Genomic DNA, 27,507 nt, shown 5'->3' with positions numbered 1-27,507 from the left:
GAGGAGGAGGAGGAGGAGGAGGGAGGAGCCGGGGGGAAAGAAGGGGGCCATGAAGGGCAATTGGGGTAATGGAGCAGGAGGAGGAGAAGGAAGGAGCAGGACAAAGGGGAGGGAATTAGGTCAGAGGGAAGGCACAGAACGGAACAAGACTCCCTCTCGCACCAGGCAGCTTTCTCTCTCTCTCTCTCTCTCTCTCTATTAATTTTTGACAGACTATGTGCATGCTTTTTCTACAGGTAGATACATATATAGATAGAATATGTGTCTGCTTGTGCTACTTTCCCTTTCATTTCCTTGCTCCCAGCATCACTTTGCAAAAGGCTTTTTTCTAAATTATTTTTATATGCTAATGCTACAATGCGAATATTACAAATGTTTCTCTTTCAATCTGGCAAATTGATACAGAATGCTTTTGCTACTGTATGGGTCTGTAAGGAATTCTGGGGTGGCTGTGGGAAAGCAAAAGATGCAGAGATGGCATTCTGAGGTGAGGAATTTATTATTGTTGTTGTTGTTGTTGTTGTTGTTGTCTGTGTATGAGGCATTCTGGGGTCGCAAGGAGGGAGGATGCAGAGATTGCATTAGATTGCATTTTGGAGTAGAAAACGGAGGCAGAGGAAGATCCATAATCTGTAGTGACCCAAATACACACAACACACACACACACCTGGAGGTTTTAAAATTTGACAAAATATGTGCATACTGCCACCTGTTTTTTTTTTAAAGGAGGGAGGAAGCATACTTCCAATTGCCCAATGGCTGTAGGAAACATCACCTTGACGAAAGTGGAACTGAATTTGATTGACAGCAAAGGCACCTTCATTTTAAACTGGCTCCGCAAATGTGAACTCTCCACAAGAGCTGCAAGGGCATTCTGGGTTTAATTACCCTGACTGAGATAAATTATTAGTGGGCACTTGCTTCCGGAGGGATTCGGGGGGGGGGGGGGGCGGACCGATGGCTGAGGTACTACACAAATGTGACCAGACCCAACTCTATAACAGAAGTGGAGCCTGTTGGCTCTGTTCCCTGCTACTACAAGAATGCTTCTGAGTAAGACCAATGTTTTGTTCTCAGTCAGTTCCCTTTGGGAGCTTAATTAGGCAGCACTGATAAATCTTGCTCATATATTAAGAATACAGCTAATTTTATTGCATATCACTTTGAGAGGGCTGGTGGACCCAAAATCAATTTATAAATATTTTTAACAACAACACCATTAGCTGTACAAGTGCCTGTTGCAATTAACTGGACTTTTCCTACAATAAAGCCTCCCTTGCAGTCTGAGACTCTCTCACCAGAAACTGCCAATCATGCTGAATGACAGCCTAACTGCAGTGCAAAAAACTCTGTAGGAATGCAATGAAATGACTCCATCTAGCTTCTTTTGTGAGCAAAGAGATGTTTGATGACCACTGTTCCAAGAAGGCAAAAGGGCAGTTAAGCTTACCATGCTATCTAACAAATAAATTAGAAGCCAGGCCCCAGTTAAATGCCTTTCATGCCACACAGTCCATCATTAATGATAGGCACAGGCAGAACAAAGAAGGAAGAAACTGGGCAAGGTAAAAGGTAGATTGACAGATAATGCAGGAAGAGTTAAAGAGGTAGATAAACTGTCTGTTGATCCAGAGACAGCAAAGAATGAATGGAGAGAGGGAAGGAGAGAGAAAGAGACAGTGTGAGAGAGACGAAGTGTGCCTATGAGAGGATATGATGGGCAGGTTTCTGGCTTCTTCAGTGATAGTGTAAAGGGCCAAACAAAGGGCAAAGATTTTGTTTACCAAGCCAGAACTCATCCTCTAGGTTTCCAAAGCCAATGCGATACTCTGCCCACTTCCGAAAGAAATCTGTCAGCCCATTCAGCCGCCTTTGGAACACCTGCAAAGAAAGAAAGAAAGAAAGAAAGAAAGAAAGAAAGAAAGGTCAAAGGTGAAGTGTACAAATCCCTGCAACAGAGAGCCTTTCTTGCAGGTGAAATGGCAGGAAGATGTGTGACTCTTCCATAGGAAAACATGAAATGAAAAAAACATCTGAGTTTTCAGAGACACAAAGCTCTTGGGGTGTCTCACAGATGATTATACTTTTACTTTTAATCTTTCAAGGCTGAGTGGGTGGCCAACATGCCTTGCTATCCTTATGGCTTTGCCATTAGTCTTACACAAGAATGAAAATATAAAAAAGAGGTTGGTGGGGGAGAAGGAAAGTCCTTTAAGGACTTTACGGGAGGGAGCAAGCTTGTTTTCTGCTGCTCCAGAGAACAGGACCTGGAAGAATGGATGCAAACTGCAGGAAAAGAGATTCCACCTCAACATTAGGAGGAACTTCCTGACAGTAAGGGCTGTTCCATAGTGGAACACACTCCCTCAGAGTGTAGTGGAGTCTCCTTCCTTAGAGGTCTTTAAACAGAGGCTGGATGGTCATCATTCAGGGATGCTTTGATTGTGATTTCCTGCATGGTAGGGGGTTGGACTGGATAGCCCTTGTGGTCTCTTCCAACTCTACGGTTCTATGACTTTATCACACCAGCCTTTTGTCTCACAGCAATTGCATTGTTGAAGCAAATGAAAACATACTGCTTTAAAAACAATTATCACATTTCTCTGCTATTATGCTGCCTTAGTGATCCATGGTTCAGCACTTGCTCTTCTGCAACTCCTTGCTAACCTCACTTTCCTTCTTGTATTTGCCCTATCGAAAGCAAAGAATGCCTCTTTTTTATTAATTATTTATTCTTGCTGCAGTTGGACAATTATGGGGAAATGGTTAAAAACATTAAAAGAAAAAGAATAGAAAAGGCCACCCAGCCTCTGTGTAAAGACCTCTAAGGAAGGAGACTCCACTACACTCTGAGGGAGTTGGTTCCCCTGTCAAACAGCCCTTACTGTCAGGAAGTTCCTCCTAATGTTGAAGTGGAATCTGTTTTCCTGGAGCTTGCATCCATTGCTCCGGGTCCTAGTCTCTGGAGCAGCAGAAAACAAGTTAACTCCCTCCTCAATATGAAACCCCTTCTGGAATATCAGAATTGCAGTGGAAGGGACCTATCACACCAGAGCACTTGTGAAAAACTAGTTAAATTGGCAGCCTTGGACAGGTTTTCACATTAATGAAAAGGTGCACTGTAGCAACAATTGAAATGCAAAACACCAACAGAAGAGACATGACATTGTGTGATGAGTACCAGATATTATTATTATTTTATTGGCTTACCGATTGTAAACTGCTTAGAGAGTCCTGAGTTCACGATGATGTGGTATAGAAATGTAAATGTGATTGCTATTGCTATTATCCTGCTGTAATTGTGATTTTATCAGACTCATGTGATAAAGTCCTAAGACTAACTGATTTTTCTTTAAGTTTAAGCTTTCATGGATATAAACTCACTTCTTGAGATACAGTACTGAATGGATTTATAGCCATGAGAGGCTCATGCTAAAATAAAAACCAGTTAGACTTAAAGGTACTGCTGCAATACTTTCCCCTCTCCCTTTTTATGCCGAAAGAGGCAATGGTGGTATCCAGACCGGCGCTTTGCGCCAGCCTGGATACATGCTAGGGTTGCCTCAGGGTGTGCAGGGTGTGGTGTGCAGTTGCAGCGGCCCTGATCCGGTATAGGGGCGGTCTGTAGAGCCCCAATGTCTCCTGGACCACTTTTCAAGACAACCAGTATGCTTTGATGGTGGATATTATTTTGAACAGGGCCCATCCTTGCTCATCCATGAGTGTCAAATAATCAACCAACAAAAATAGGGTCTTTGGTTTCAAGTTTACCTTCCTGTTCAATTAAAGGCTATGCATGTTCAAGTAAACAGCTTCATAGAATCATGGCATTGGAAGTGGACTCACAGGTCATGGGCCCACTCCCTGTTCAGTGCAGGATCTCCAGCTAAAGCATCCCTGACAGGTAGCTGTCCAGTCTCTTTCTGAAGATGTCCAGAGAAGGAGACCTCACCACCTCTCTATGCATCTAATTCCATTGCCAAATAGCTCTCACTGACAAGAGGGTCTTTCTAATGTTCAGTTGAAGCCTACTCTCCTGTAACTTAAAACGTTTAGACCTTGTTCTACCCTTTGGGCCACCAGATGACAGGCCTGTTCCCTCCTCTTTGTGACAGCCCTTGAGGTATTTAAAGAGTACAACCATCCCACTCTTCGCTCTTCCCTTCATCAAGCTGAACATGCCCAGCTCTTCCACTTTTTCCTCATATGTTTTGTTCTCCACACCTCTTATCATCCTTGCTGATCTTCTCTGAACCAGCTCCAACTTGTCTATATCCTTCTTAAAATGAGGGCCCAGAACTGAATGCAGTATCCCAGATGAGGCCTGACCAGCACAGAATATAGTGGGACTATTACTTCTCTGAATGTGGAAATGAGGCTTATATTAAACAGGCTTAAATAGCATTTGCCTTCTTTGCTGCAATATATACACTGCTGGTTTATGTTCAGTTTATGTTAGTAATAACCCCAAGGTCCTTTTTGCATGCAATACTGCTAAACCATATATCCCGCCCCCATCCTACATCTGTGCATCTGTTTTTTGTGGTCTAAATGTAGAATTTTGCATTTGTCCCTTTTCAATCTCAGTTAATCAGTTTCTGCCCAATTTTCTATTTATCTAGATCCTTTTGAATTCTGTTCCTAGCTTCCAATGTGTAAGCCACTCCTCTTAGGTTTGGACATTTCACAGACTTGATAAGGATTCCAATATTGGGCAGTTTCATGGTGTCAGTCTCCTCTTTCCCCTGTCTTCCCCTCTCCCTTGCTATTCCTAAGCAGCCTATTTCTTTCTCCCCCTGACTTTTTCACTTTCTTTTATTTATTTTCTTATTTTTTTACTACATTGTATTCCCATAACTCTGGAATTGTAATAATAACAACAACAACAACAACAACAACAATACCACCACCACCACTACCATTGCCAGCAAAAAAGGCATATTGGGTAGAGCATAGGGCAGGAAGGCAGAGTTAAGGAGAAATGCAGAAGAGAGAGAGAGAGAGAGCGACAGTTGATGGCACAACATGTCCCAGTCAAACTATTGAAGAGACGTATTAAAGCTCCAAAACTGGTATGATTGCGGCAAGACTGATGTTAGTTAACTCCTTTATTATTCATCTAAATGGTTCTAGATTACGTTTAAGGGCATATAATATTTGTGTTTGATCCTGTAAAGGTCACATCTTACAGGGAAATTTCAGAACAAATGAATATTTGTATGCCCAGCTGTCCAACTATCCTTGTCTTCCATGAGTGAATGTGCCTAAGCCAGTGAGGGCCCCTAAAGTGAAAGGTAAGGAAAAAGTGACATATATGCCCAAAACAGTTAGTTCTACTCCAGAGGTGGCAAGGAGTAAGGGTGAATTAGCAGAAGACAGAATGAGGGTCAGGTTTTAAGGCAGACAGATAGGCAAATATCAGAGGGATCAGAGGCTAGTGAAGATGGCCAGGGCAGGGAATTTAGATAAAAACTACAATAGGCGCTTAGGCTGAGGAGTAAAAGCTGACACAGGAGTTATGAAGCTGGGAGTGCCCTACTGACATCTCAGATCACCAGGTCTAGCTTGGCTGACAAATAAGGATGAATAAAGCAATTTATTGGCTTTTCATTTTGATAATACCTTTTCCCATTCACACATCCCAGAGCTAAACATGGACTTGAAGGGATTTTTGTGGCCATCAAATTGGAATTGATTCAGGGATGTAGCTGGGGTACTGGGGGTAGCAAAATGAGGGCATCCCCCTCCAAATAAGAATTCTGCTCTCCCATGAAATTCTCCTTCAGTCTCCACATTTCTAGCATTGCAGAGAGTAATACATTGACAATTGTTCACACGTAGAACTCTTTTATCTGCTGTGTTCATATCCCCTTGGTAACAGCCTCCTGCTCTTTTTTGGATGCCTAAATAGTTAGTTGATGTTTTAAGTTGTAAATTTGGGGACTGAAGGGGGAAAAACAGTGCCACAGTTCTTATGGGGAAGAGTAGGATATTCTCATTTTCTCCCTCCCTGCAGCTACACCTCTGATATGAATTTATTAGCTAAAGGTGTTGGGGCGGGGTGGGGTGGGGTGAGATAGATACTGAAAAATGCAGACAGTGCAAAAACAACAAAAACAATCCATGTGAGAAAAGCAGTTAGTACTGAGAGTCAGAACAAGCTCTGAGGGAGACTCTCAGCAAGGTTGAATTTGGTAGACCTGTGTAGAGAAGCTGCTATAGATTTCCCAGTTATTATCAGGATACTTTTGTAAGGTAGTAAAAAGATAAAAGTCTGTCCATTTACCGCAATTAGTTGCATGGTGCAGATGGGAAGTTGTTGGAGGCCCTGTTGCTGTTATTTTCCAGTTTAAATTTGCTGGGGCCTTACATCAGGAATTGATCATGTGATCACACAATGAATGGCATTTCCATTTGAAATCCTCATCCTGATGTGGTTTTCTCTTATGCTCAGGTGCCAAAATATCTATTGGTCACTTGGGAAAGTCTGTTATGGATGGTAAAGCTCCGTTGGTAGGAATGGCTTCAGAAACATGGAAGGTTATCAACTGGACATTTATAGAAATGTCCTTCCTGAGAGGGTCTCTCAAAAGTTACATTGACAATTTTTCCAACTTATGGCAATCCTAAATTGAACCCATTATGGGGCTTTCCTGGCAAAAACTGTTCAGATGAGTTTGCCTCTGAAGCTGAGAGAGTGTGACTTGTCCAAGATCACCCACTCGATTTCCATGGCCAAGTGGGGTTTGGACCCTGGTGTCCCAGAGGTGTAGTCAAGCACCCAAACCACTACATCATGCTGGCTCTCTATAAACTCCCCATAACTGCTGCCATATGTTAAGCCGTGAATGTACAAATTTCAAAAGACACTGACGATTTATTTTCTTGATAGTATCATGAATCAGTGCTAGCTTCACTTTGAAAAGGAGTTGAATGTAAGTGTCAAATAAATCACAGGGGATCTCATGGAGTGTAACTATTATTAACTTAGCCCCAAGACACAGAAAATGAAGTACGCTGGCAGAATTTTTCTGGTTTTTGACCAGGGCTTTGTTTGCATTCTTTCAAACTTAATGTAAAAATCCAGCTATGTGTAACATGTAAATCTATGTATACCTTTTTGTTTTCTAAAGAGAAAAGTGCTGGGGGATGATATGAAACTAGTCCTTGCTGTGAGTGATGTGAAACTGGCCCAACACCGTGTATTGCTAAGGCCAGCGTTAAGTGCCATCATCCCCAGCAAGTTAAAAGGGAAGAGCTTACAGCCTCGTAGAACTCGGACTACTTCTATAGGAAAGTTGTCTTCATTTATGTTGTCATAATCTGCTTGTTATCATTTGAAATCTTTTTTTTGGAAAAAAACCAATATTTGTCTAGAATCAGCAAATTCATTAGCTACAATGAAGCAGCAAACTATAAATTATGTAAAGCTAAGTGCCTTTATGTCCATGAGAGTTTATGCATCCACTTTCCCCTGCCCACCCAGGTGATTTCAATAACAGAGGCAACAAAGTGAATCACAAAGAATGAATAACCCAAATCAGTAATTGTAACAGGGAAATATATAATCAGTGATTTATATCAGGATTACCTTTGGTAAATAGGTACAGATAGAAGGCATGTCACCATTCGCCAACCTATGGGAAGCTGTGGGATTGCCATCTGTTTAGGTTGGCATGTCGAAGATCTGGTCCTCTGAAATTTTAATTTTACTCTATTTTTAACTCTTCGTTTTTAAAATGATTGATTCTGAACTGTGCACACTGATAGAATCAATTTAAAAATCATAATGCATGTATGAAATAAAACCATTAGGTCTTTAAAGCCATGCAGATACATGGACTTTCATGGTGTTGGGAAGGAACTGGATAATATGCAGCCTTTTTCGCTCACTTACAATCCATCCACCGCCATCTGTGGTCATATCACAGTACACTTGTATTCTCTGGCTGAGGTCCCCATTCAGGGAGATAGTATAAACACCGCTCAGTGTGTCACCATTCATCAAATGCTGGGCACAGTCCTGAGGATTCATAAATACGCGGCCTCCTGCAAAATTAGACCAGTAATGTATCAGAAAGGCGATTCATGTCATGTGTAATGTCAGCAGACACAATTGTTCACAATAAGCCACAAACACGACAGGAAAGGAAGGTGCTGAAAGTTGACTGAGAGAGGAATAAACTGTACCAGTTTTACAGGCATAACTCAGTTAACAAAGAAGCTCCTTTCTACAAAGTCTTTTTATACCCACCCACACTTTTCTTCCTTATTCTCTATCTAGCTAGAGGTTTTTCATCTGCATTGCCATTTGGAGGATGGTGAAGGATGTCTGGAAAGCACAGACTTTTGGTGTCGGTTGCAGCAGTGTGTTTTCAGCAAACAATGCAATAAACAAAACTTGTGCTGGGAAAAAGTGGGATGCTACTCTAGCAAATCTTACTGTAACCATGTGTGTCCACCTACAACAAGTAAGGTAAATAGCAGCTGCCTTACTGAGTATGTGTGAAGGCCAAACAGAAAGAAAAGTAGTGAGCAGATAAGCCTGCCTCACTGCCACCATCACCCCCATCCAGGAAATGTAGATCTAGAAGTCTGGCCACCCAAACAGTAATCATAATGAAAATTAAGTTTTTATGTGCTCTCTAGAATCATAGGTGTTTATCTCACTAGGAAAAAAGGTGGAAGCATAGCGAGATGCTCCCGTCAATATCTCATGATTTGGCAACATTGCAAATATCCCACAATTATCCCGTGAATAAAAAGGAATTATAGTGCCGCTTTTTATTCATGGGAAAATCCCAGTGTGATAAACTCCATAGAGTTAATTAAAAATAACAAGTGTGTGTCACGGAAAAGCAGAACAGATTCTAATACAAGACCACATTACTGGACATAGAACACAGATAAACCTAAACTTTCACTTCCCTGGCCCTGATTACTTTGCTACAACTCCATAGAGAGTACACTTGGTTTGCAGATTAGACGTTAAAGCCTGGCACATTTTAATGTTCACTCCTGTGCCAACACAGTCCAAATACCATCTTAATTCCTTTGCCAACACAGTCCAAATACCATCAGAAGTCCCCAGGGCCAGTGTTAGGATAAATAGCATTCTGGTTAGCCTTGCAGAGCCATCTAGAGGGTTTAGGGTGCCCAAGGCAGGCGTGATATTGTGACTTTGAGGGTCCTTCTGCTGGCACATACAAGAACCCATGCCTGTATATACAAAGCTGGAGACCTCATGTGAAAATTTTCACTTGCAGTTCCTCCTTGCTCTGGAATTAAAGGGAAATTATAGGTGTGCTTCTTTTATCTTTCTTACACAGAGAAAAAGACTCTTCTGGAGTACCTTCTCCCTATTCCAAACCTGCTTGTGTTAATTTAGCTGTTTTGGCCTTATCCCATCTTTCTTTGGTAAAGAATATTTGGAATATTCTCATGGGTGGGTTACAAATGGCCCTCAAGGGGCCGTTTTCCCGCCGCCGCCATTCGCTGCGGAGGGAAGCCCCAGCGGCCAGACCGCGAGGCTTCCCGCCGCAGCGAAAAAGGAGCGCCGAAATGGCGCTCCTTTTCAAAACGCGGAAGTGGCGCCGCGAGGGGCAGAGAGCGCCCTCGCGGCGTCACTTCCGCTGCGACACGTCTGGATGCACAGCGTCCAAGACGTCAAAATGGTGGCGCCCATGTGGATGGGCGCCGCCATTTACGACACACTCTGCGCGTGTTGGGGGCGGGGCGGGTTAGGAAGGGGCAACTCTTCCTAACCCTAGGACACCCCTTCCTAACCCTAACGCGCACGGAGTGCGTCGTTAGTGGCGGTGTGTAACCTGCCATGGTGACTAATGCCCAATGGTCCTGTTTCTTTTAAAATCTTATTTCTAGTCCTCAGGTCTGTGAAGAAAACCCTGAGAATGTGTGGATAATTACTGGTGAAATTTCAGGAAGTAGTAGGGACACGATGATAGAATGGATACAGGATGAGATTTCAGTGTCTCACAGAGTTCTTTGTTTCTTCATAGTGCTAGCAAAAGCAGACAAAATATAAACAAAATAACCACATATATAGAAATTTGCTCCATATATATTATGAAGTAGTAGTAATCAGCTTATCTTGGTAGAAAAGTGTTGTTATTTTTTTATAGTAAAAGTGGGGAAGGTACACAAATGTTGTTCAGAAAAAGTTTTGTAGTATTTTAGAGAGGAACCATTATATTGTGTTAGAGGTCACTTCAACAGCTTTGTGAAGGAACGCATATCATAATCTGCATACCATAATGGTAAATCTTTCTTTAGTTTTTAGGGCAACATACTCTGGACTGAATCTTGCTCTTTTTTTACTACTTTCCTGTCTTCAAGATTTACCCTGCGAAGGGACTTATTTCAGTTTCATAAGCACTGCTGCTCTCTCCCTTTCCTATAGGGATTTTTTCTTTCAGTTTGTATTCAGTTTCAGTTTCCTTTGTGCTGCTTGTACTGCAATTTCCCTAGAGCATTATGTAAATGTGAGTGACAAAGGACAGCCAAGTATTAACATGAAGGAAGGCATGAAAGCTCCTTGTCATGTCTCCAGTTGACATGAGCAGGATCAGCGCTTTCACTATACAACTGGAAATCCCCCTAGCTTCCCTCTGTTAATCACAATTTATTGTTCTCTAGGAAAGCATTACTAGAATTAAGTGAGATTGGTGCCTTGATTATTACCTTTCTTAGGGCCAAACTACATGTTACATGGGCAACTCTTTGCTCCAGCAGGTCTCTGAACAGTGCACAGAAGAGGAAGAGGGTGCAAGGGGAAAAGGTTAACTATTCTTTAACGAAAGTCCCAAGCTCTCTGATCTTTAATGAAGATATTGCATGACCTTTAGGATGTGGATGTTAGGGCCTCCTCCAGGATCTAGTATATCACTGCTTCCTGTGTTAGATGCTGCTTAGGACATGAGACAAGGCCCTCTCCAAGAGAAAGCTTACAAACCTCTGTTTTAGATGGACTGAAAGTCAGTAGTCAGAATGTTTAAACCAGCAGGGTTTCAAAGTTCTTGCCTTCAAGGAACCCATGGTACACCACCTTCACTGTTAGGTAACTCCTGCATATTGAAAAAATTCTGGAGCACATTGTAAGGCACATGCAGTTGATCCTGACCATTGGCCAAGTCTGTTGGGACACCTTATTGCTGTGTGTGAGATGAAAGTATCTGATGGTGCTTGTGGCTGTGCTTTGTAGGGGAGATTGGTAATGCTGAAGACACTGTTTAACAGAGGTGGGTCTTCTACCATTGATTCTTTTACTGAAGAAATCATTAATCACCTTCTGGGGAATTCCATGATCTCTCCCAAGCTCTAGCTGAAAAATCACTAGACTAAACATCTGCTATTTGATTAATCACCTGCCTTTGAACTGATGGATTATTAATGCATCACATGTGAATAATAAATCTGAGTATCCTTCAGTGTGCTTCAAAATAGACACCTGTTTGAGATAGCCTACAGTTTAATTTTCCAAAGCTACCACTCATCTTTAAGACTTTCCGCTCCCTGTATAGCACTGTAATACTGTGCAGGTCAGCAAAAGTGATTTCAGTGGTAAAGATGGCTTTATACTATATATTTTTTTCTTCTTCTGTATATTCCTTTTTATGCTTTTTGTCTGATCTTGTTTTGTTTTAATGGAAGTCCAAAGAATGTATGTTATTGAGTGGCAATAATAAAACCCTGTTACAGTTCTCAACTGTATAGCATACAGTATGGGAATTCAAATGTGCCTCAGATGATAAACAAGTGAGCTCTTATCTCTCAGGTCTATTAATAAGAAATTAAAGTTGGTGTCAATCTATTAATCACAGAAGGCTTCAGTGAACTTGTCTAGCAGAGAAGGTGGGGAACAGGAAAGCCACATGGACAGAAGTGGAGGTGAACTGGTTCAGAAAAGGGCTGCAGAAGAAAGACCTTTCAAGAAAGGCAATGGAGGAGTGGGCTTTGCAGATGGGGTGAAGGTAGTCTTCTAGACAGAGGAAAGCAAAGGAGAAAAGCACATGTCAGATTAATGAGGCCTTAGCTTCTCCTAAATCCTAAGATCAAAACAAAATACAAGTATGGATGTAGCAGCAGGGGTGCTGATCTGTGATTGGTGAGCAACCTTTGACCATCCAGATGCTTTGGCATACAGTTCCCATCAGCCCATCAAGCATGGCCAGTGGTAAGGGGGCTCATTGGCCATAACATCTGGATGGAAAAATGTTTCGCTACCTCTACTTCAAATTTAAAATTAACATTTGAAAGGATTATGTTTCATCACATAGCTGGTAATGAGTGGTTTTGGGTCAGACGAAGCAGCTGAGAAGCAGTGGGGGACTGCATGAGCTTTTAATTTACAAATTAGACACTAGCTGTTGGGGAAGGTGACTAGAACTTGGCTGTATTGAAACTTCACATAGGGTAAACCCCCCCCCCCCCCAAAGCACAAAAAGGAAAGAAAGATGGGTGAGGAAGGAAGGAATCCTTGCATGGACTTCTGTCCTATAAAAATGTGGAGAGGGATAAAATAAGCCAGAAACTGTTTCAGGAAAACCTGCTCTCTCTCTCTCTCTCTCTCTCTCTCTCTCTCTCTCTCTCTCTCTGTTTTTAACTTGAAAAGCTTACAGTAAGCAGGCTGATGGAAAATCTGTTGATACATGCCATTTGAGGGAAATCTGAGACAGATGAATCCATGGGTCTAATATTGCCCAAGGGTGTATCCACACTACAGAATTAAAGCATTGGTCATCACTTTAACTGCCCTGATTCCATCCTGGGGAATTCTGGGATTTTGAGTTTGGTGGGGCACCAGCGCTCTCTGACAGACAAGGCTGAATACCTCACCAAACTACATATCCCTAGATTCCACAGGATGGAGTCATGGCAGTTAAAGTGGTGTTAAACCTCTTCATGTCTGCAGTGTGGAAAAGCAGCAAGAAACAATTTTATCATTTGTGTTCAATGGGTCTGTGATAATGGTTTATCCCATCATCTAGTCAACACAGATGAGAAGTATAGCCTCTCCTTCAGTTAAATGAAGGGGTAATGATGTGATGGGTTAGGTTACATTTACAGGGAGTCACCATCACAGTAGGAGCATCGTGGAGGAACAACGTAGGAGATCACAAGAAACCAATGAGGATGATCAATTTGGGCAGAAGTGTGGAAGCTTTGAGATGCTTCCTAGATGAGAGGTTATCAAAACATGGGGGCAGTGAAGTACAAGAGGGACTTGTGACTTGAGAGACTTTGGGATTGATGTAGGGGTGCTGCCTGCCTTGCCATCACTAAGGAAGCTTGGCTGTAGGCTGGACAAAGAAGTCCAGACTTCCAGCTTTCCATGAACATTCAAAGACTCACAACAATGTCTGTATTGTGAGTAGATTTAGGAATGTTCAGTTAGTAATGTTAGGGTTTATGTTTCTTCCTAACTTTGTATGATTTAATATGACTTAAATTGTTTTGTAACTTTGGCCCTTTCCAGAAGGGCACCCTAGTATGTACTATGTATGTACTAGGGTTGCCCGGGGGCGTCTCTTTCCTGGAAAAGCGGCAGATTGGGGCCTCAGGGCTGCCGCTGTGGCAGCTGAGGCCCCGATCCATTGGGGAAAGGGGCAGGTACAGTCCGCCCCAAAGGGGCAGGCTGTAAACTGCCTTTGTAATTATTCCTCAGCCTGAAGGAAGGTGTCTTCATGTACAACATATCCTTTTACTAATGTAAGATCGCTTGCTTAGAATAAAAGCTTTCCTTAAAAGATATCATCTTTTCCACTCACAGCATCATAGAATTGGAAGAGACCACAAGGGCCAGTCCAACCCTCTGCCATGCAGGAGCTCACAAAGCACCTCGACAGATGGCCATCCAGCCTCTGTATAAAGACCTCCAAAGGAGACTCCACCATCCTCCAAGGGAGTGTGTTCTACTGTAGAACGGCTCTTACTGTCAGGAAGTTCCTCCCAATGTTCAGGTGGAAGCTCTTTTCCTGTAGTTTGCATCCATTGTTCCAGGTCCTGTTCTCTGGAGCAGCAGAAAATAAGCTTTATCCATGCACTTTCTTCATGTACTCTTGCTTAATGTGTGTGTGTGTTGGATTGTCATTTCCCACTGAAGGGGAGGGAAAAGCTCTGCAGTCAGAGTTAGAAAAAGTGCAAGTCAAGCCCCTCTGTAACTTCCTACCAAGTTACTGAGTCGTGTGGGATTATTAGTGGGTGGATAGATAGAATCTGGCATTCTCCTCTTCTTCTCAAAAGCAGGAGATGAGGCCACCAGTACATTGCACAGTGGAGAACCTTGAGAGTGCGAAATCAAGTGAAAAGGAAAGTGTGTGCAGTATCTTTTTAACTTCTCATGTCTCCCTGTTCCTACTTTTGTGAAGATTGGGGACAGGTTAGGAGAAGGGGCCATGTGAGGGAGCCTGCCTTTATTTCTAAGTCAGGACCTGGCATTGTGTGTGCACATACAAGGAGGGTGCAGCCATTGTTTTCCTTCTGTGCCTTCTGTGTGAGAGCCTCTGTTTTCCCTGTGCTTGATACCTTGGAAGAAATGCAAAAAGCTGCAGTCATGCAGAATAGTTTCTGTGTTGCTTCCTTGTATGACTTCTGAAGTGGGGAGGTTCCTTCATGTGCAGGAGAGTCTGTGCATGGAAGTGCAGCTTGTACTACTTTAGTGGGGAATTCCCCCCCCATCTTCAGGGGTGTGCGTGTGTGTGGGGGGAGGGGAGATGGTGCTGAAGGACTGCCAGCTTGCTTGCAAAAGGGAGTGGTGGCTGGCAGCATCAACTCTGTGTGTGTGCACATAAGATCGGTTCCCCTCATTCTATCTAGCAGGAGAGCTTCTTTCTGCTTAGTTTCTCTCTGTCTCTTCTCTAAGGAGATTATTACACCGGCAATATTGTGCAATAACATGAACATTATCACACAATGTTGCACGATGTTGTGATTATCCTATGAATAAAGAGGAATTCTAGTACTGCTTTTTATTCGAAGGGATTTCTCATGAATAAAAAACGGTGCTAGAACTCTTTATTCATGGGATAATCGTGGCATAATCTCGACATCATGTGATAATCTTCACATTATCGTGTGATATTGATGGGAGCATACTGCTATGCTCCTGTCTTTTTTGCTGGTGTGATAATCTCCTAAGAGTGGCAAAAGCAGGTGAGTGCATTTTGTCAGTTCATCCTTGTTCAGCCTGGGTGGTGGCAGCTAGATAAGAGTCTGGGGACCTCTTTCCTACAAGAGTTCATTATTGGGCCTTAATCCCTGAAATGTCTGTTTTGAATTTCAGCTTAAGCCACTCATGGTGGCTCACACATTTAAAACAGTATAAGTTAAAACCATATAAAAGTTTAAAAAACAATTAAGTAATTCAAGCAATTAAAAACATTACGTTATTAAAATTTAAAAATGTTCAAGTCTTTAAAAGAAAAACAAAACAGCACTCATATCAATATGTGAAGGCCTGGTGGCATAAGATGTTTTTATCTGCTTCCAAACAGAAAGCAAAGATGGAGCTATCCTGGTCTCTCTAGGGAAGGAGTTCCATAGCTTGGGAGCAGCCACTGTTCTTGTTCGCACCAAATGCACCGGAGAGGGTAGTGGGACAGAGAAAAGGGCCTCTCTGGATGGTCTCAATACTCTGAGGGTCCTTCAAATAGCTTGGAACCAAGCCATATAGGGATTTTGGTTTGACCACATAACACCAATCTTAAAAGATCTTCACTGGCTGCCTATTCGCTTCCGAGCACAATACAAGGTGTTGGTAATTACCTATAAAGCCCTACATGGCTTGGGCCCAAGTTACTTGAAGGACCGCATCTCCCCATATAATCTGCCCCGCACTCTCAGAACAACCGGGAAGAACTTGCTCGAAGTTCCTACTTCGAGATATGTTACTACTTCTCAGAGGGCCTTTTCAGTAATGGCCCCCAAGCATTGGAATAGTCTTCCCAAGGAGCTCCATCTCATTACCTCCCTTGAACTGTTTAAAAAGAGACTTAAAATCTTTAACCAAGCATTCACCCATGTTCACTGAAGTTATGTTCAATCCCCTTTTCTCCCTCTCACTTACATACACCTATGAATTGGATTTTAATTGTATATTGTAATTAATGTAATGTGGTTTTAATTTTATGTTGTTTTAATAATTTTACTATGTACTTTGATCACTGCGGAAAAGCAGTATAGAAATAATAATAATAATAATAATAATTATTATTATTTATAGGTTAAAATCAGCACTTTGAATTGTGCCTAAGGCTCATTGGTGTGTTAATCACAAAGGCAAATTTCAAACCGAGGGGTATTTACTAATTTGTAATTCATTTGCCTATCCATTACTTTACTTCAGCCCTGTGCCCATAGCCTTGAAGCCTTTATGGCTTGTCAATGATGTTGGTTTTATTACAATGCCTGACCTCATTACAGCAAACTATATTGTCTGGCAAATACTATATTGTCCCTAAGAGCACAGAATCAAAAGACACCAACCAAGTAAGACCAAGCAAGCAAACAAACAAAAAGCCTGACTACACTGCATTACACAGGGAGGAATGATATGTTTTTCATCTGCCAGAAAGATCAGTCTAAAAGCCCTGCCTTGATTTTCATCCCTTGCAACACACTCACTCTAATCCTTTACACTAACTGAAGTGGAAGGGAGAATAATGCAAAAGCCACAGATCTATAGCTGTGTGAGGCAAGTGGGGTTTGTGGCTATTGATAGCTGCTTGTTGTTAACTGACATGCATTTCAAAAGCCCTTTTCATGTGCCTCAGTGAAGAATATATCTGCAGTGAGTTCAAAGCATCTCTTTTAGACTACTAGATACAAACAGAGAGAGTGATTTCATTGCTATATATGTGGACGGTTCCTTTCTGCCTTTTTGCCATTTCTTTTGAACAACCTAGATACAAATGTAATTGGATCCAACCCCTTTTGAGCATTCCTCTCTGAAGAATCAATTCCACCCAGGAGATCCTCTTGTGTTGCTTACATTCTTAAGGTATTTACAGAAGAATGTTCTTCAAAGATACCTGCATCTCCCAGTTGCACCAGCACCTGGATGATAACAATTTGTTATATAAACTGGTCTAGAATTTCAGCACAAAGGGAACATTCAGGCTTTGGAGTTCCACACTATTTTGAATATGTGGCTTATTCTGTCATTAATAGATAGACAGGGAGAGCTCTTGACTGAGCTGTTTGTGTTTTCTGACTCAGGATAGAATCACAAGTTGTAGTCACCTCCCCCCACCCCGCCACCCAGGAATTACAGTCCAAAGCATGTGCTCCATTGTATCTTTTAAGGTCTAAATAGACATATCCCATGCTGTGCAATTAGGTGTTATTCCTCAGTTCTACTGGCAGAATCATGGAATATATATATATATATCCCGCTCTTTTCACAGGACTTGGACTCAGGGCAGCTTCACAGCATTAAAAAACAAACAAACAAACAGTACAATTAAAAACATTTAAAAATAATTAAATAAATGACGTACATTAAAAAGAATGATTAAACTAGTCCAACATTCCAGTCTGTCCCTATAATAATCCCTTAAACGCCTGTTTGAACAGGTAGGTCTTCACCTGTTGGCGGAAAGCCATCAAGGAGGGAGCCGTTCTTATCTCCTTGGGCAGGGAGTTCCAGAGTCTAGGGGCAGCCACCGAGAAGGCCCTCTCTCGCGTCCCCACCAACCGTGTTTGTGAAGGTGTTGGGATGGAGAGAAGGGCTTCTCCAGAGAATTTCAGAGTCTGGGCCGGTTCATACCAGGAGAAACGGTCTGCCAAATAGTGTGGACCTGAGCCATGTAGGGCTTTGTAGGTTATAACCAGTACCTTGAATTGTGCCCGGAAACAAACTGGCAGCCAATGAAGCTGTTTCAACAGGGGAGTTGTATGGTCTCTGTAATCTGCCCCTGTTAACAGCCTGGCAGTGGCTCTTTGAACCAGTTGAATTTTCTGAACACTTTTCAAAGGCAGTCCTATGTAGAGCCCATTACAGTAGTCCAAACAGGATGTAACCAAGGCATGTACCACCATGGCCAGATCTGGCTTCTCAAGGAACGGGAGCAGTTGACGCACAAGTTTTAAATGTGCAAAAGCACTCCTGGTCACAGTAGAGACCTGGGCCTCCAAGTTCAAAGCTGAGTTCAAGATTACCCCCAAACTGTGAACCTATGTCTTCAGGGGGAATGTGATCCCATCTAACACAGGCTGGATCCCTATTCCCTGATCTGCCTTCTGACTGACCAGGAGAACCTCTGTCTTGTCTGGATTAAGTTTCAACTTGTTTGCCCTCATCCAGTCCATTACTGAAGACAGACACTGGTTAAGGACCAGGACAGCCTCCTTGGATTGAGGTGGGAAGTAGTAGTAGAGTTGAATGTCATCTGCATATTGATGACATCGCACCCCAAAACTCCGGACAACCTCTTTCCCAGAGGTTTCATATATATGTTAAACAGCATAGGGGACAACACAGAAGCCTGAGGGACCCCACAGATCAATGGCCAGGAGATTGAACAGGAGTCCCCCAGCACCACCTTCTGGGTTTGCCCCTCCAGGAAGGAACTGAGCCATTGTAGAACAGTACCTCCAAGCCTCATCCCAGAGAGGCGATCCAGAAGGATGCCATGATCGATGGTATCAAAAGCCACTGAGAGGTCCCAGAGAACCAACAGGGACACACTCCCCCTGGCTAGTTCCCTGCGTAGGTCATCCACCAAGGCGACCAAGGCTGTCCCTGTTCCATAGCCAGGTCTGAAACCAGATTGAAATGGATCTAGATAATCCGTTTCATCCAGAAACCCCTGGAGTTGGTAAGCCACCACACGTTCCAGAACCTTGCCCAGAAATGGTAGGTTACACACTAGCCAATAGTTATTCGTTATTGTGGGATCCAATGATGACTTTTTTTAACAGAGGCCTCACAACAGCCTCCTTTAGGCAGGATGGAATTTTACTTTGTTGTAGGGAGGCACTGATTACCTCCTTTACCCACTGTTTAATAAGCCAAGAAGGACAAGGGTCCATGTCACATGTGGTGGCTCTTACCTTTCCAAGGATTCTGTCCACATCATCAGGCTGCACAAGTTGAAAAGTATCCATTAACACTGGACCGGCAGGAGCCAAGGTTACATCCACTGACACAGTATTAACTGTAGCATCCAATTCGGACTGAATCTGAGTGATTTTATCTGCAAAATGCCATGCAAATTCTTCACAGCAAGCCTTTAAGTGGTCTGCATTTTCTACTTGAGGGTGTGTGTGTAAAAGATCCCTGACCACTCGGAACAGTTCTGCTGGCAGGTTCCTTGCAGATGCAATGCTGGCAGGAAAAAATAATTTCTTTGCTGCCTGCATTGCCATAGAGTAGGCTTTCAAATAGGCTCAAGCCCATATTCGATCAGATCCACTCCGAGTCTTCTGCCAACGTTGCTCTAGTCTCCGCCTCATTCACTTCATCAGCATCAAATCCCTAGAGAACCAGGGGGCTGGTTTGGCTCCACTCCATGAGAGGGGATGCTCAGGAGCGATTGTGTCCACCGCTTTGGCTATTTCCCCATTCCAAAGGCTGGCTAGGGCTTCAACAGAATCTCCTGCCAAGGTGACAGGAAACTCCCCAAGAGCCCTCAGGAATCCATCCGGATCCATCAGCCTCTTGGGGCGGACCATCCTAATCGGTCCCCCACCCCTGCAGAGGTTCTGAGTCCCAGTAAGTCTAAACCTGACCAAATAATGATCTATCTATGATAATGGAACTGTGGAGAGTTCCACCACACCATGATCATCATCATCTCACCCAGCACAAAAAAACAAGGTCCAGAGTGTGCCCAACAGCATGAGTAGGGTCAGATACTACTTGAGATAGACCCATGGTTGTCATGGAGTCCATGAAGTCCTGAGTCACTCCTGAAAGGGAAGTCCCAGCATGGATGTTGAAGTCCCCTAGCACTAATAGACATGGAGATTCCAATACCAACCTCGAGACCACCCCAGTCAGCTCAGGAAGGGAGACTGCTGTGCAGTGGGGTGGGCGGTACATTCTGTCCCAGCTACTCAATTTTAAATAAACACATTTAAAACCCGTAGATTGTGTGAGGGGGCATCTGGTCAGGGGGATGGAATCATGATATACCACTGTAACTCCACCTCCTCGCCCTCCAGATCTCGCCTGATGCTGCACAGAGAAACCTGGTGGGCAAAGCTGAGATAGATTAACTCCTCCATCCTCATCCAACCAGGTCTCCGTTATACATGCCAGGTCAGCTTGCTCTTCCAGGATCAGGTCCTGAATGGTAGCTGTTTTACCTTTCATTGACCTGGCATTCAGCAGCAGTAGCTTCAACCCAGGGAGACTGTCATCAAGGCTATCCATACTATTTAGACTGGGAGACAGCTTGGGGACCACAAGCACCCTCTTGAGCTCCCCTCTTCCTTGGTGTTTTAATTGTCTCCTCTCTCCGTATCTACCTCTGCCTTGAATGACACCAATGGCTGTCCCCTGACTCTGTATATGCCCATCTCCCTCAGGACAAAACATGCTTCCTATTAAATTGACAGGAACAGGAAAAGAAAAACAAACAAACAAACAAAAAGGACAGGTAGCTAATAAATCTGGATGTTGTCTGGTGAGTTTCCTGTAGAAGTCCCAGCCTTATACCTCAGGCAGGCAAGGCAACTGTGCTGGATGAAACTGTCAGGATATAGCAGAGCAAACTGAAGTATCCTGGAAGTTGTTTCCAGCTTCTGTGTAGCAGTGCAGCTGTCTTCCAGAAAGGATACAGGTCACCGGGAGCTGTCCGACCTCACCCAGGCCTTGGATGATAAACGACAGACAAGTGGAGCTCCCAAACAGTGGTTATCTTTATTTACAAGTGAGCTAACCGCAAACCAATTATCCAGCGACTTTTACAGCTTTAATTATCCAACACCAAACTAGCAACTCCACTCTAACAACCCACAACCACTCACAGTAGATTCTGAGCTTATATAGACCCAATGCCATGCGGTCCTAAAACCCAGCCTCTTCCGTTCATGGCTGTTACATGTTTCCTGTGCCACCCAGAAAACTGTCCCCGTGTCTAGGCAGACACATGTTTACATTACAGGCTTCCTGCACTCTGGCAGTAGAATGACCTTGTACACTCTGTGTTGCCATGCTGCACAGCTGAAACTCATCTGCTTCTTCTCCGGCTGCTAATTGCTCATGGCCACCACACATCTAAACATTTCTGTCAGCTATTAACCCCTGACAGAAACAGTGCCTGCTGAGTCAAGGCCCAGTCCTGAAAGAGCTCAGTCCAGAAAGGGAAGCAGGGGTCCCTTAGAAATGTCTGATGGGACATCAGGACATGGGGTAAAGTAAAGTAGATGTTACTAGGAGGGGGTGGAATGAGAGGAGAAGCTTGAAATGCTGTTGCTATTTTTGGCAGGAGTCTTTTATTCTTGGCTTACCCTCACTTTGCAGCAACTTCCACCTAACTTCTGTACAGGCTGTCTGAGTGGGGTGCTGCATTATAGCGGTTCTCCTCCTATTTTGATGGCTGGTGGTCCTAGGGCTGTTCTGTGGTGTACCACACTTTTTTTCAGTCTCCCAGGCTATTCAACATCTATATGAAGTTGGCCAATAGTAAGAGATGGAGGGGGTGGCAGCGCAAACCATTTGGAGGGGCAAAGGTCCCTATCAAATTGCCTGCTTGCATATGAACCTGCATAGGCATTCAGATTGGTCTCAGAGGTCTTGCCCTGTGCCATGACCCCATGCCATATGAAGGCATTTGTGATGGGGCCTTTTCTTTTGAGGCACCCCATCTCTGGAGCTCTCTCAATTTGCTTTGCAGTGCCAAGTGTAAGCCCTTTAATTTGCCCAGGTATAGTTTTGTTTTGTGCTTTTATGGTGGATTTCAACCACCTGCTGTGATTTATTTGTTTTTTTAAAGCTGATTTTTGTGTAGCATTTTAATGTTTTATCTGCACGCTGCTGTTGAAACCATATGTGAAGTGTGGCTGACAGATGTTTTAAATAACAATAAATAAAAGAGTAACAAAAAGGATCCCTTTAACATCCATGCTGTTGAAATATATTTGTACACATGTAAGTGGTTTGTACAAATAGCTGAACAGCATGCCAGCCTCTTCCTCAGGCTGTCTGTGAATCCAATTGCTAATCATAGTGCCACTATCTACTCTGGTAAACTTCTGGTTTGAATTCCATCTTTTTATCCCATGTTTACTTTTACTTCACTCTCTTTGTCTTGGTCTCTTTCTGTCGTTATGTGTGAATGTGAGGGGTGTGCATGTATGCAAGGTGTGTCAGTTATCAAAAACAAGTCTGTCCCAAGAACATGAGTGTCCATGGAAGTTCTAGCTGTATGTTAAGTTCTCAATTGATTCATCTATGTCACAACTGAAACAAGCCAAGTTATTACTTCTTTAAATCTTGAAAATAAATCTGTACAGTCCCTTTTAAAAAGTCAAACTCCTCATGAGATCCCAGTGGAAAGTAGTTGTGGCTATCATTGCTACAGTAAATAATGAAAGAACACATGTGGATGATGTGGATGTCTCACCTGTTGTGAATATGGTGGAAGTGAACCCACTCCTTACAGCATCCTGGGCTGCTTGCAGGCGCACTGTATATTCTGTGTTTTCTGAAAGCCCTTCTAGGCGGATCCAAGTGTCCTCTGCATCCACAATCAGCTCCTGGATACAGCCATTAAACAAGATGGGAAACAAAGAGATCAGCAGGGGAGAAGTATGTGGAGGAATATAAAGAATCAGGAAGTAGAATGTGGAAGTTGTTATTATTATTATTATTATTATTATTAGGATTTCAGTCTTGAGTTTACAATGTATCAGGTAGGAATTTGGCTTTGACAAAAAAAGACAGGATTATTGGGAAAACAAGCCACATCACTGAAGATGCTACTTCCTATAACAGTCAGAACAGATAGCGTGGGCTTCTTAATTTCTATAAAGATCATGAAGCAGGGCATATGTTTCTCCAGTCCACCTCCTGCCTAGGGGAGAGGTTGCCTCCTGCACGCTTTAGTGGGGGAACTGCTTTGTGCCACAGACCAGTAAACTTGAAATTTTTGTTGGAATTTAAAGTCCTACAAAATTCTCAAGCTCCCTGGTCTGAGCAATGACGAGATTTCCCTGCTGAAGCCCTGTGGGAAGCAACCCCTCCCCTAGACAAGAGATGGATTTGGGAAGCATACAGTCTGCTTCATGATCTTTATACAAATTAAGAAGCACACACTATCACTTGTAAGTAAAAAGTGGTTCCTTGAGTTCTTTATGGAGGCTCTGCATTCCTTGGATTTCTTTCTCTTTCTCTGTGCCCACCACTGAAGTTCTATGAGACTGTGCTGGTCTGACAAGCTTGTAGAAAAGCTCCTAATAAGAAATATATTTTGGTGCTGCATTACACAGTCTGACCAATAATCTGAGTTCAAATTGGCAACAGAGTTAGGAGATTATTGCATTGCCCTTTCCCATCATTTGCTGCTGATCTAGGCACAGGATGTAAACTTTTAAAGTTTTTAAAACTAGTCACCCACTGTCTCCATTGAAATATAAGAGTTTATTGCACCGCGATGGATTGGGGATGGAACAAAAGGGGCCGGAAATGAGTGCAGAACGAGTGGGGGGACACATTTTACTGCACACAAAAGTCTCCATTCCCTTCCGTCCCCCATCCATCCCACAGGAGGCAATTTTTGAGAACGCTTGCTGAACAGTTCTCAAAAATTGCCTCCTGTAGAACGGATGGGGGATGGAAAAGAAGGGAAGGAAACGGAACGGGGAGTTACTGTGTGCGGTAAAATGCGTCCCCCACTCATTCCAGCCCCATCCCAGCCTCTTTTGTAACGCACACATCCCATTCCAGGGGCCTGTGCGATAAACTTCATAGTTTCTATTACCCTCACCAGTCATCCTTCTGTCTCATTCCTGTCCTTCTGTCATGGACTCTCATGTCTATGGGTCATATATAGGCCTCCGCATAGTAGAAATGATCCCTGAACCCTTGCATTGGGTGTGCCACTAATTGCACACTGCTCATATATCTTACAGTATTACGTAAGTGTTTGTTTTGTGATCCAAGATTAGCCAGAATCACTCATGTGATCTAAAGCAGCAGAATTACTTTCACTCTAACAAGTCAGCTGACCATATCAATGGAATACAAAATACAATATATAAAATACAAGATAAAAAACATCAAAATATCTGAAACAGAGGTAGAACTGGATGACACTTAAAACTCATACTTTCACTCTAAATCGGTTTCTTATCTCTTTGAGATGTCAGCAAATAACCAAATCTAATCTCTTATGTAGTTGTATAGCTATATTGAGCCAAATGTATGATTCTTTATTTCTGGGATCACCAGTGATTAAATGGAGGTGGTGGTGAATGCCTACTACATTAACATGGGGAGAAGCAAGTATGAACAGCGAGATGAAGCTCTCCCTAGAATTACTACCCTCTAATGAAAAACAAAAAAGCAGGAAGCCCAAGCCTAAAGATCATTTGACTGAGTCCTCCCCTTCAAAGAGTTCCTGGAGTAGAGGCTCACCTTGCGGCTTCCGTCAGGTGACCGATAGGTCATGATGTAGTTCTCAATCTCAGCTATAGGAGGCAGCCAGGAAAGAAGTGCACTCCTCCGAGTCACTTCAGTTGCTGTTAGATTTGATGGAGGATCCAAAACTGCAAAAATTGGGAAAGAAATCAGAATATCAGCATACTGGTATATATTGTATGCATGAATGCTCTTTTAAAAACAATTGCATAGAGAAGGCCAAATTCTGGACAAAAAAGTTATTAACCAGATTCTTCAGCTTCATGGAGAGCAGCAAAAGCCCCAAGTCAGTCCTGAAGAACTTGGCCAGTTCTACTGTGAAGCACTCTTCTTTGATGGCTGATGAAATAACTCCTGAATAAGATTCATGAAATACAAAAATTAGACCAGAGGCAGCAAGATAGAAGCAGCTTTCTGTTTACCTCTCTGCATGCCCTCAAAGCACTTCTGTTCTTTTCCCAAAGGAGACGATAGTAAAAGCATGCCTTCTGTTGTGCTGGAAAAATCCATTTGGCAAAAGGCACGCTTTTACAACCATCTTCCTGTGCAGGGAGAATAGAAGTACTATGACATCATGTGGGGGGCGAGGCAGAAAGCCACTTCTATCTCACTGTGTCTTGTCTTATTTTTGAATTGCAGTAAGGCTCCTAGAAATGCAGCAAAAACAAACTTAAGACTTGCAGCAAAAAAAATTGTGAAACAGTGAATTATCCATGCCAGCCAATAGTTATTCTACACACTCCTTCTTTGGAAACAATTTGTAAATTGTTAGGAATGTATTCCCCCCCAAGCAGAAAGGTATGCTGTACTTACAAGTGGTAAAATTAGTGAAGATGGTTCTGCTGATGACAGGCCCATTGGTGGCATACATGGTGACTCCATAGCTAGTACTGGGGAGCAAATTGGTAAGCTGATACTCTTGATTGCTACCATCCACTAAAATAGTCTCTCCTGCAACTGAAACAAAAGGTGGATAGTGCTAAATATGAGATTTGTTTAACTTTTTTTTAAAATGTGGGCTCCATTTGGAATAAGAGAGGCTTTCTTGTCAGATAATCCATGCAAATGTCACTGGGAAAAGCGATAGCCTGAGGGTGGGATTACAGAGGCAGTGTTCAGGCTTCAAAGTGAGTTTTGACAGTTGCTGGAGATTCCAGTTCTGTCAGCCTCCAGGCAGATCATAGCCTGACCCAAATTGTGTTTATCATGTAACTTACAAGATATAAGTTTTAAAAATCAGGTGTGCTGAATTTATAATGAGTAGAACTATTGTATGAATCATTCATAAAATGGGGACCATTGTGGAGGTGGCCAAAGACTAGGAGGTATTCCAAGGTAAAAGCAAAACATTACTTGGTGGTGGACAATAAATGACTATGTTTAGAGAAGAGGACAATGTGTCAGAATAACAACAAAATGTTAGACATTGTTGGTCCTTGCCTTGGTTACATGTTCGTATTTTTTACAAGCAACAGTGTTAAGTCAAAGGATAAAGGCACTAGATCTTATCTAATCTTGGAAGCTTAGTAGCGTCAGGTTTAGTACTTGAATGGGAGACTGCCAACAAATATGCCAGGTACTGTAGGCTGTATTTCAGAAGAAACTGGCAAAACTACCTTTGAATATCCCTTACCTAAGAAAACCCTATGAAATTCAATAGGTTTCGATCAGTCAACAGGTGACTTAAAGGCACACATGCACACATTCATAATGGTTTGGTGCTTACTAATAAGCTGCAAAAGACTTTTCTTTATATACAGTGGGCCCTTGTTATCTGCTGGGGTTTGGTTCCAGGATCCCCCATGGATAACAAAATCCGTGGATACTCAAGCCCCATTAAATATAATGGCATAGCAAAATGGTGTCCCTTATAAAAAATGGAAATTCAAGGTTTGCTATCTGGACTTTATAATTTTTTTGAATATTTTCAAGTGGTTGCTTGAATCTGTGGTTAAAAAAATTGTGGATACGGAGGGCTGACTGTAGTCATATTTGTATCTCTTCTCAGTATAACTTTAATTCCATTTTGTGACAGGAACAGGAGGGCTTTGATCTCCTTTGGAAAAGTGGGCTATAAATAAACAGTATTATTATTATTATTATTATTATTATTATTATTATTAAAAGCCAGAGTGAGGTTAATTTTCTTCCCACTTTGCTGGAGACTCATAGTTTGCACTGCTATTCCTCTCTTCCAAAGGTTTCTCTCACCACTGTTGACTGATAGTCTGGAGGATAATCATGTATTAGATGGCTGCACAGGCAAATATGAGTACTCTAAGAGCAACTGAACTACACTAAACAACATCAGATAGGCTGAAGAGAGTCAGGACTGAAGCTGAGGTATTCAAGAGCATGATGGATCCCTTCCGTTTTGTGACTCTTACATGCCACCTGTTCAGTGATAGCAGAACTTTTGAGATAAATTAAATGGACAGCAGGCCAGCAGCTCACTCTTCTGGGAGAGAGAAGAAAATGGTGGCTACAATCTCTGGTTTGAAATGTGATTCCCAATAGTCCATCATGGTGCATTACACTGTCACCTTCTTGCTGCTCCTGCTTCTTTTCTCACCAGTAATGCCACTAATTGGCATCTCTACCTCTTTCCATTCTCCCCATGTTGCTCCTTTCATGCCCCCCCACCTCCCAAGATTGGATAAAAGGCACCAACATACCTGTGTCATGTGTCAGCACAATGACATAATTCTCAACTTCAGTCATGGGTGGATCCCATTTCAGTAGGGCTTCTGTTGGGGTGATGTTCATGGCAGTCAAACTCTCTGGATTATCCATGGCTGGAAAAGGTGCAGAAAGACAAGGCATGGGAGTTGGCATTTACTAATTTCATCCATTATTCACAGAACAGGATAAAGAAATCAAAGCAAAGGAACAGCTTAAAGCTA

General features: G+C 42.7%; 1 protein-coding gene and 1 pseudogene across 2 annotated transcripts in view; both read right to left on the bottom strand.

Annotated features, from left to right (window-relative positions):
• Nucleotides 1-27,507, bottom strand: part of LOC149316638 (tenascin-R-like) — a 539,652-nt gene that overhangs the window by 8,690 nt on the left and 503,455 nt on the right. For both annotated transcript variants that reach the window (XM_089515968.1, XM_089515969.1), the window contains 6 exons: nt 27,280-27,399; nt 25,418-25,561; nt 24,602-24,732; nt 22,590-22,722; nt 7,898-8,049; nt 1,785-1,881 (listed from right to left, as the gene is read on the bottom strand). In XM_089515968.1, coding sequence (XP_089372094.1) covers nt 1,785-1,881; nt 7,898-8,049; nt 22,590-22,722; nt 24,602-24,732; nt 25,418-25,561; nt 27,280-27,399 — 777 coding nt within the window. The remainder of the gene's footprint in view (nt 1-1,784; nt 1,882-7,897; nt 8,050-22,589; nt 22,723-24,601; nt 24,733-25,417; nt 25,562-27,279; nt 27,400-27,507) is intronic.
• On the bottom strand, nt 19,474-20,395 carry LOC149316639 (uncharacterized; annotated as a pseudogene).

The sequence above is a fragment of the Sceloporus occidentalis genome, unplaced genomic scaffold, assembly GCF_023333645.1.
Source record: "Sceloporus occidentalis isolate IW3139 unplaced genomic scaffold, rSceOcc1.0.p SCAF_3, whole genome shotgun sequence".
NCBI classification, from domain to species: Eukaryota; Metazoa; Chordata; class Lepidosauria; order Squamata; family Phrynosomatidae; genus Sceloporus; species Sceloporus occidentalis.
The sequence above is the reverse complement of the archived record's forward strand: the minus strand, read 5'-3'. Positions and strand labels throughout refer to the sequence as shown.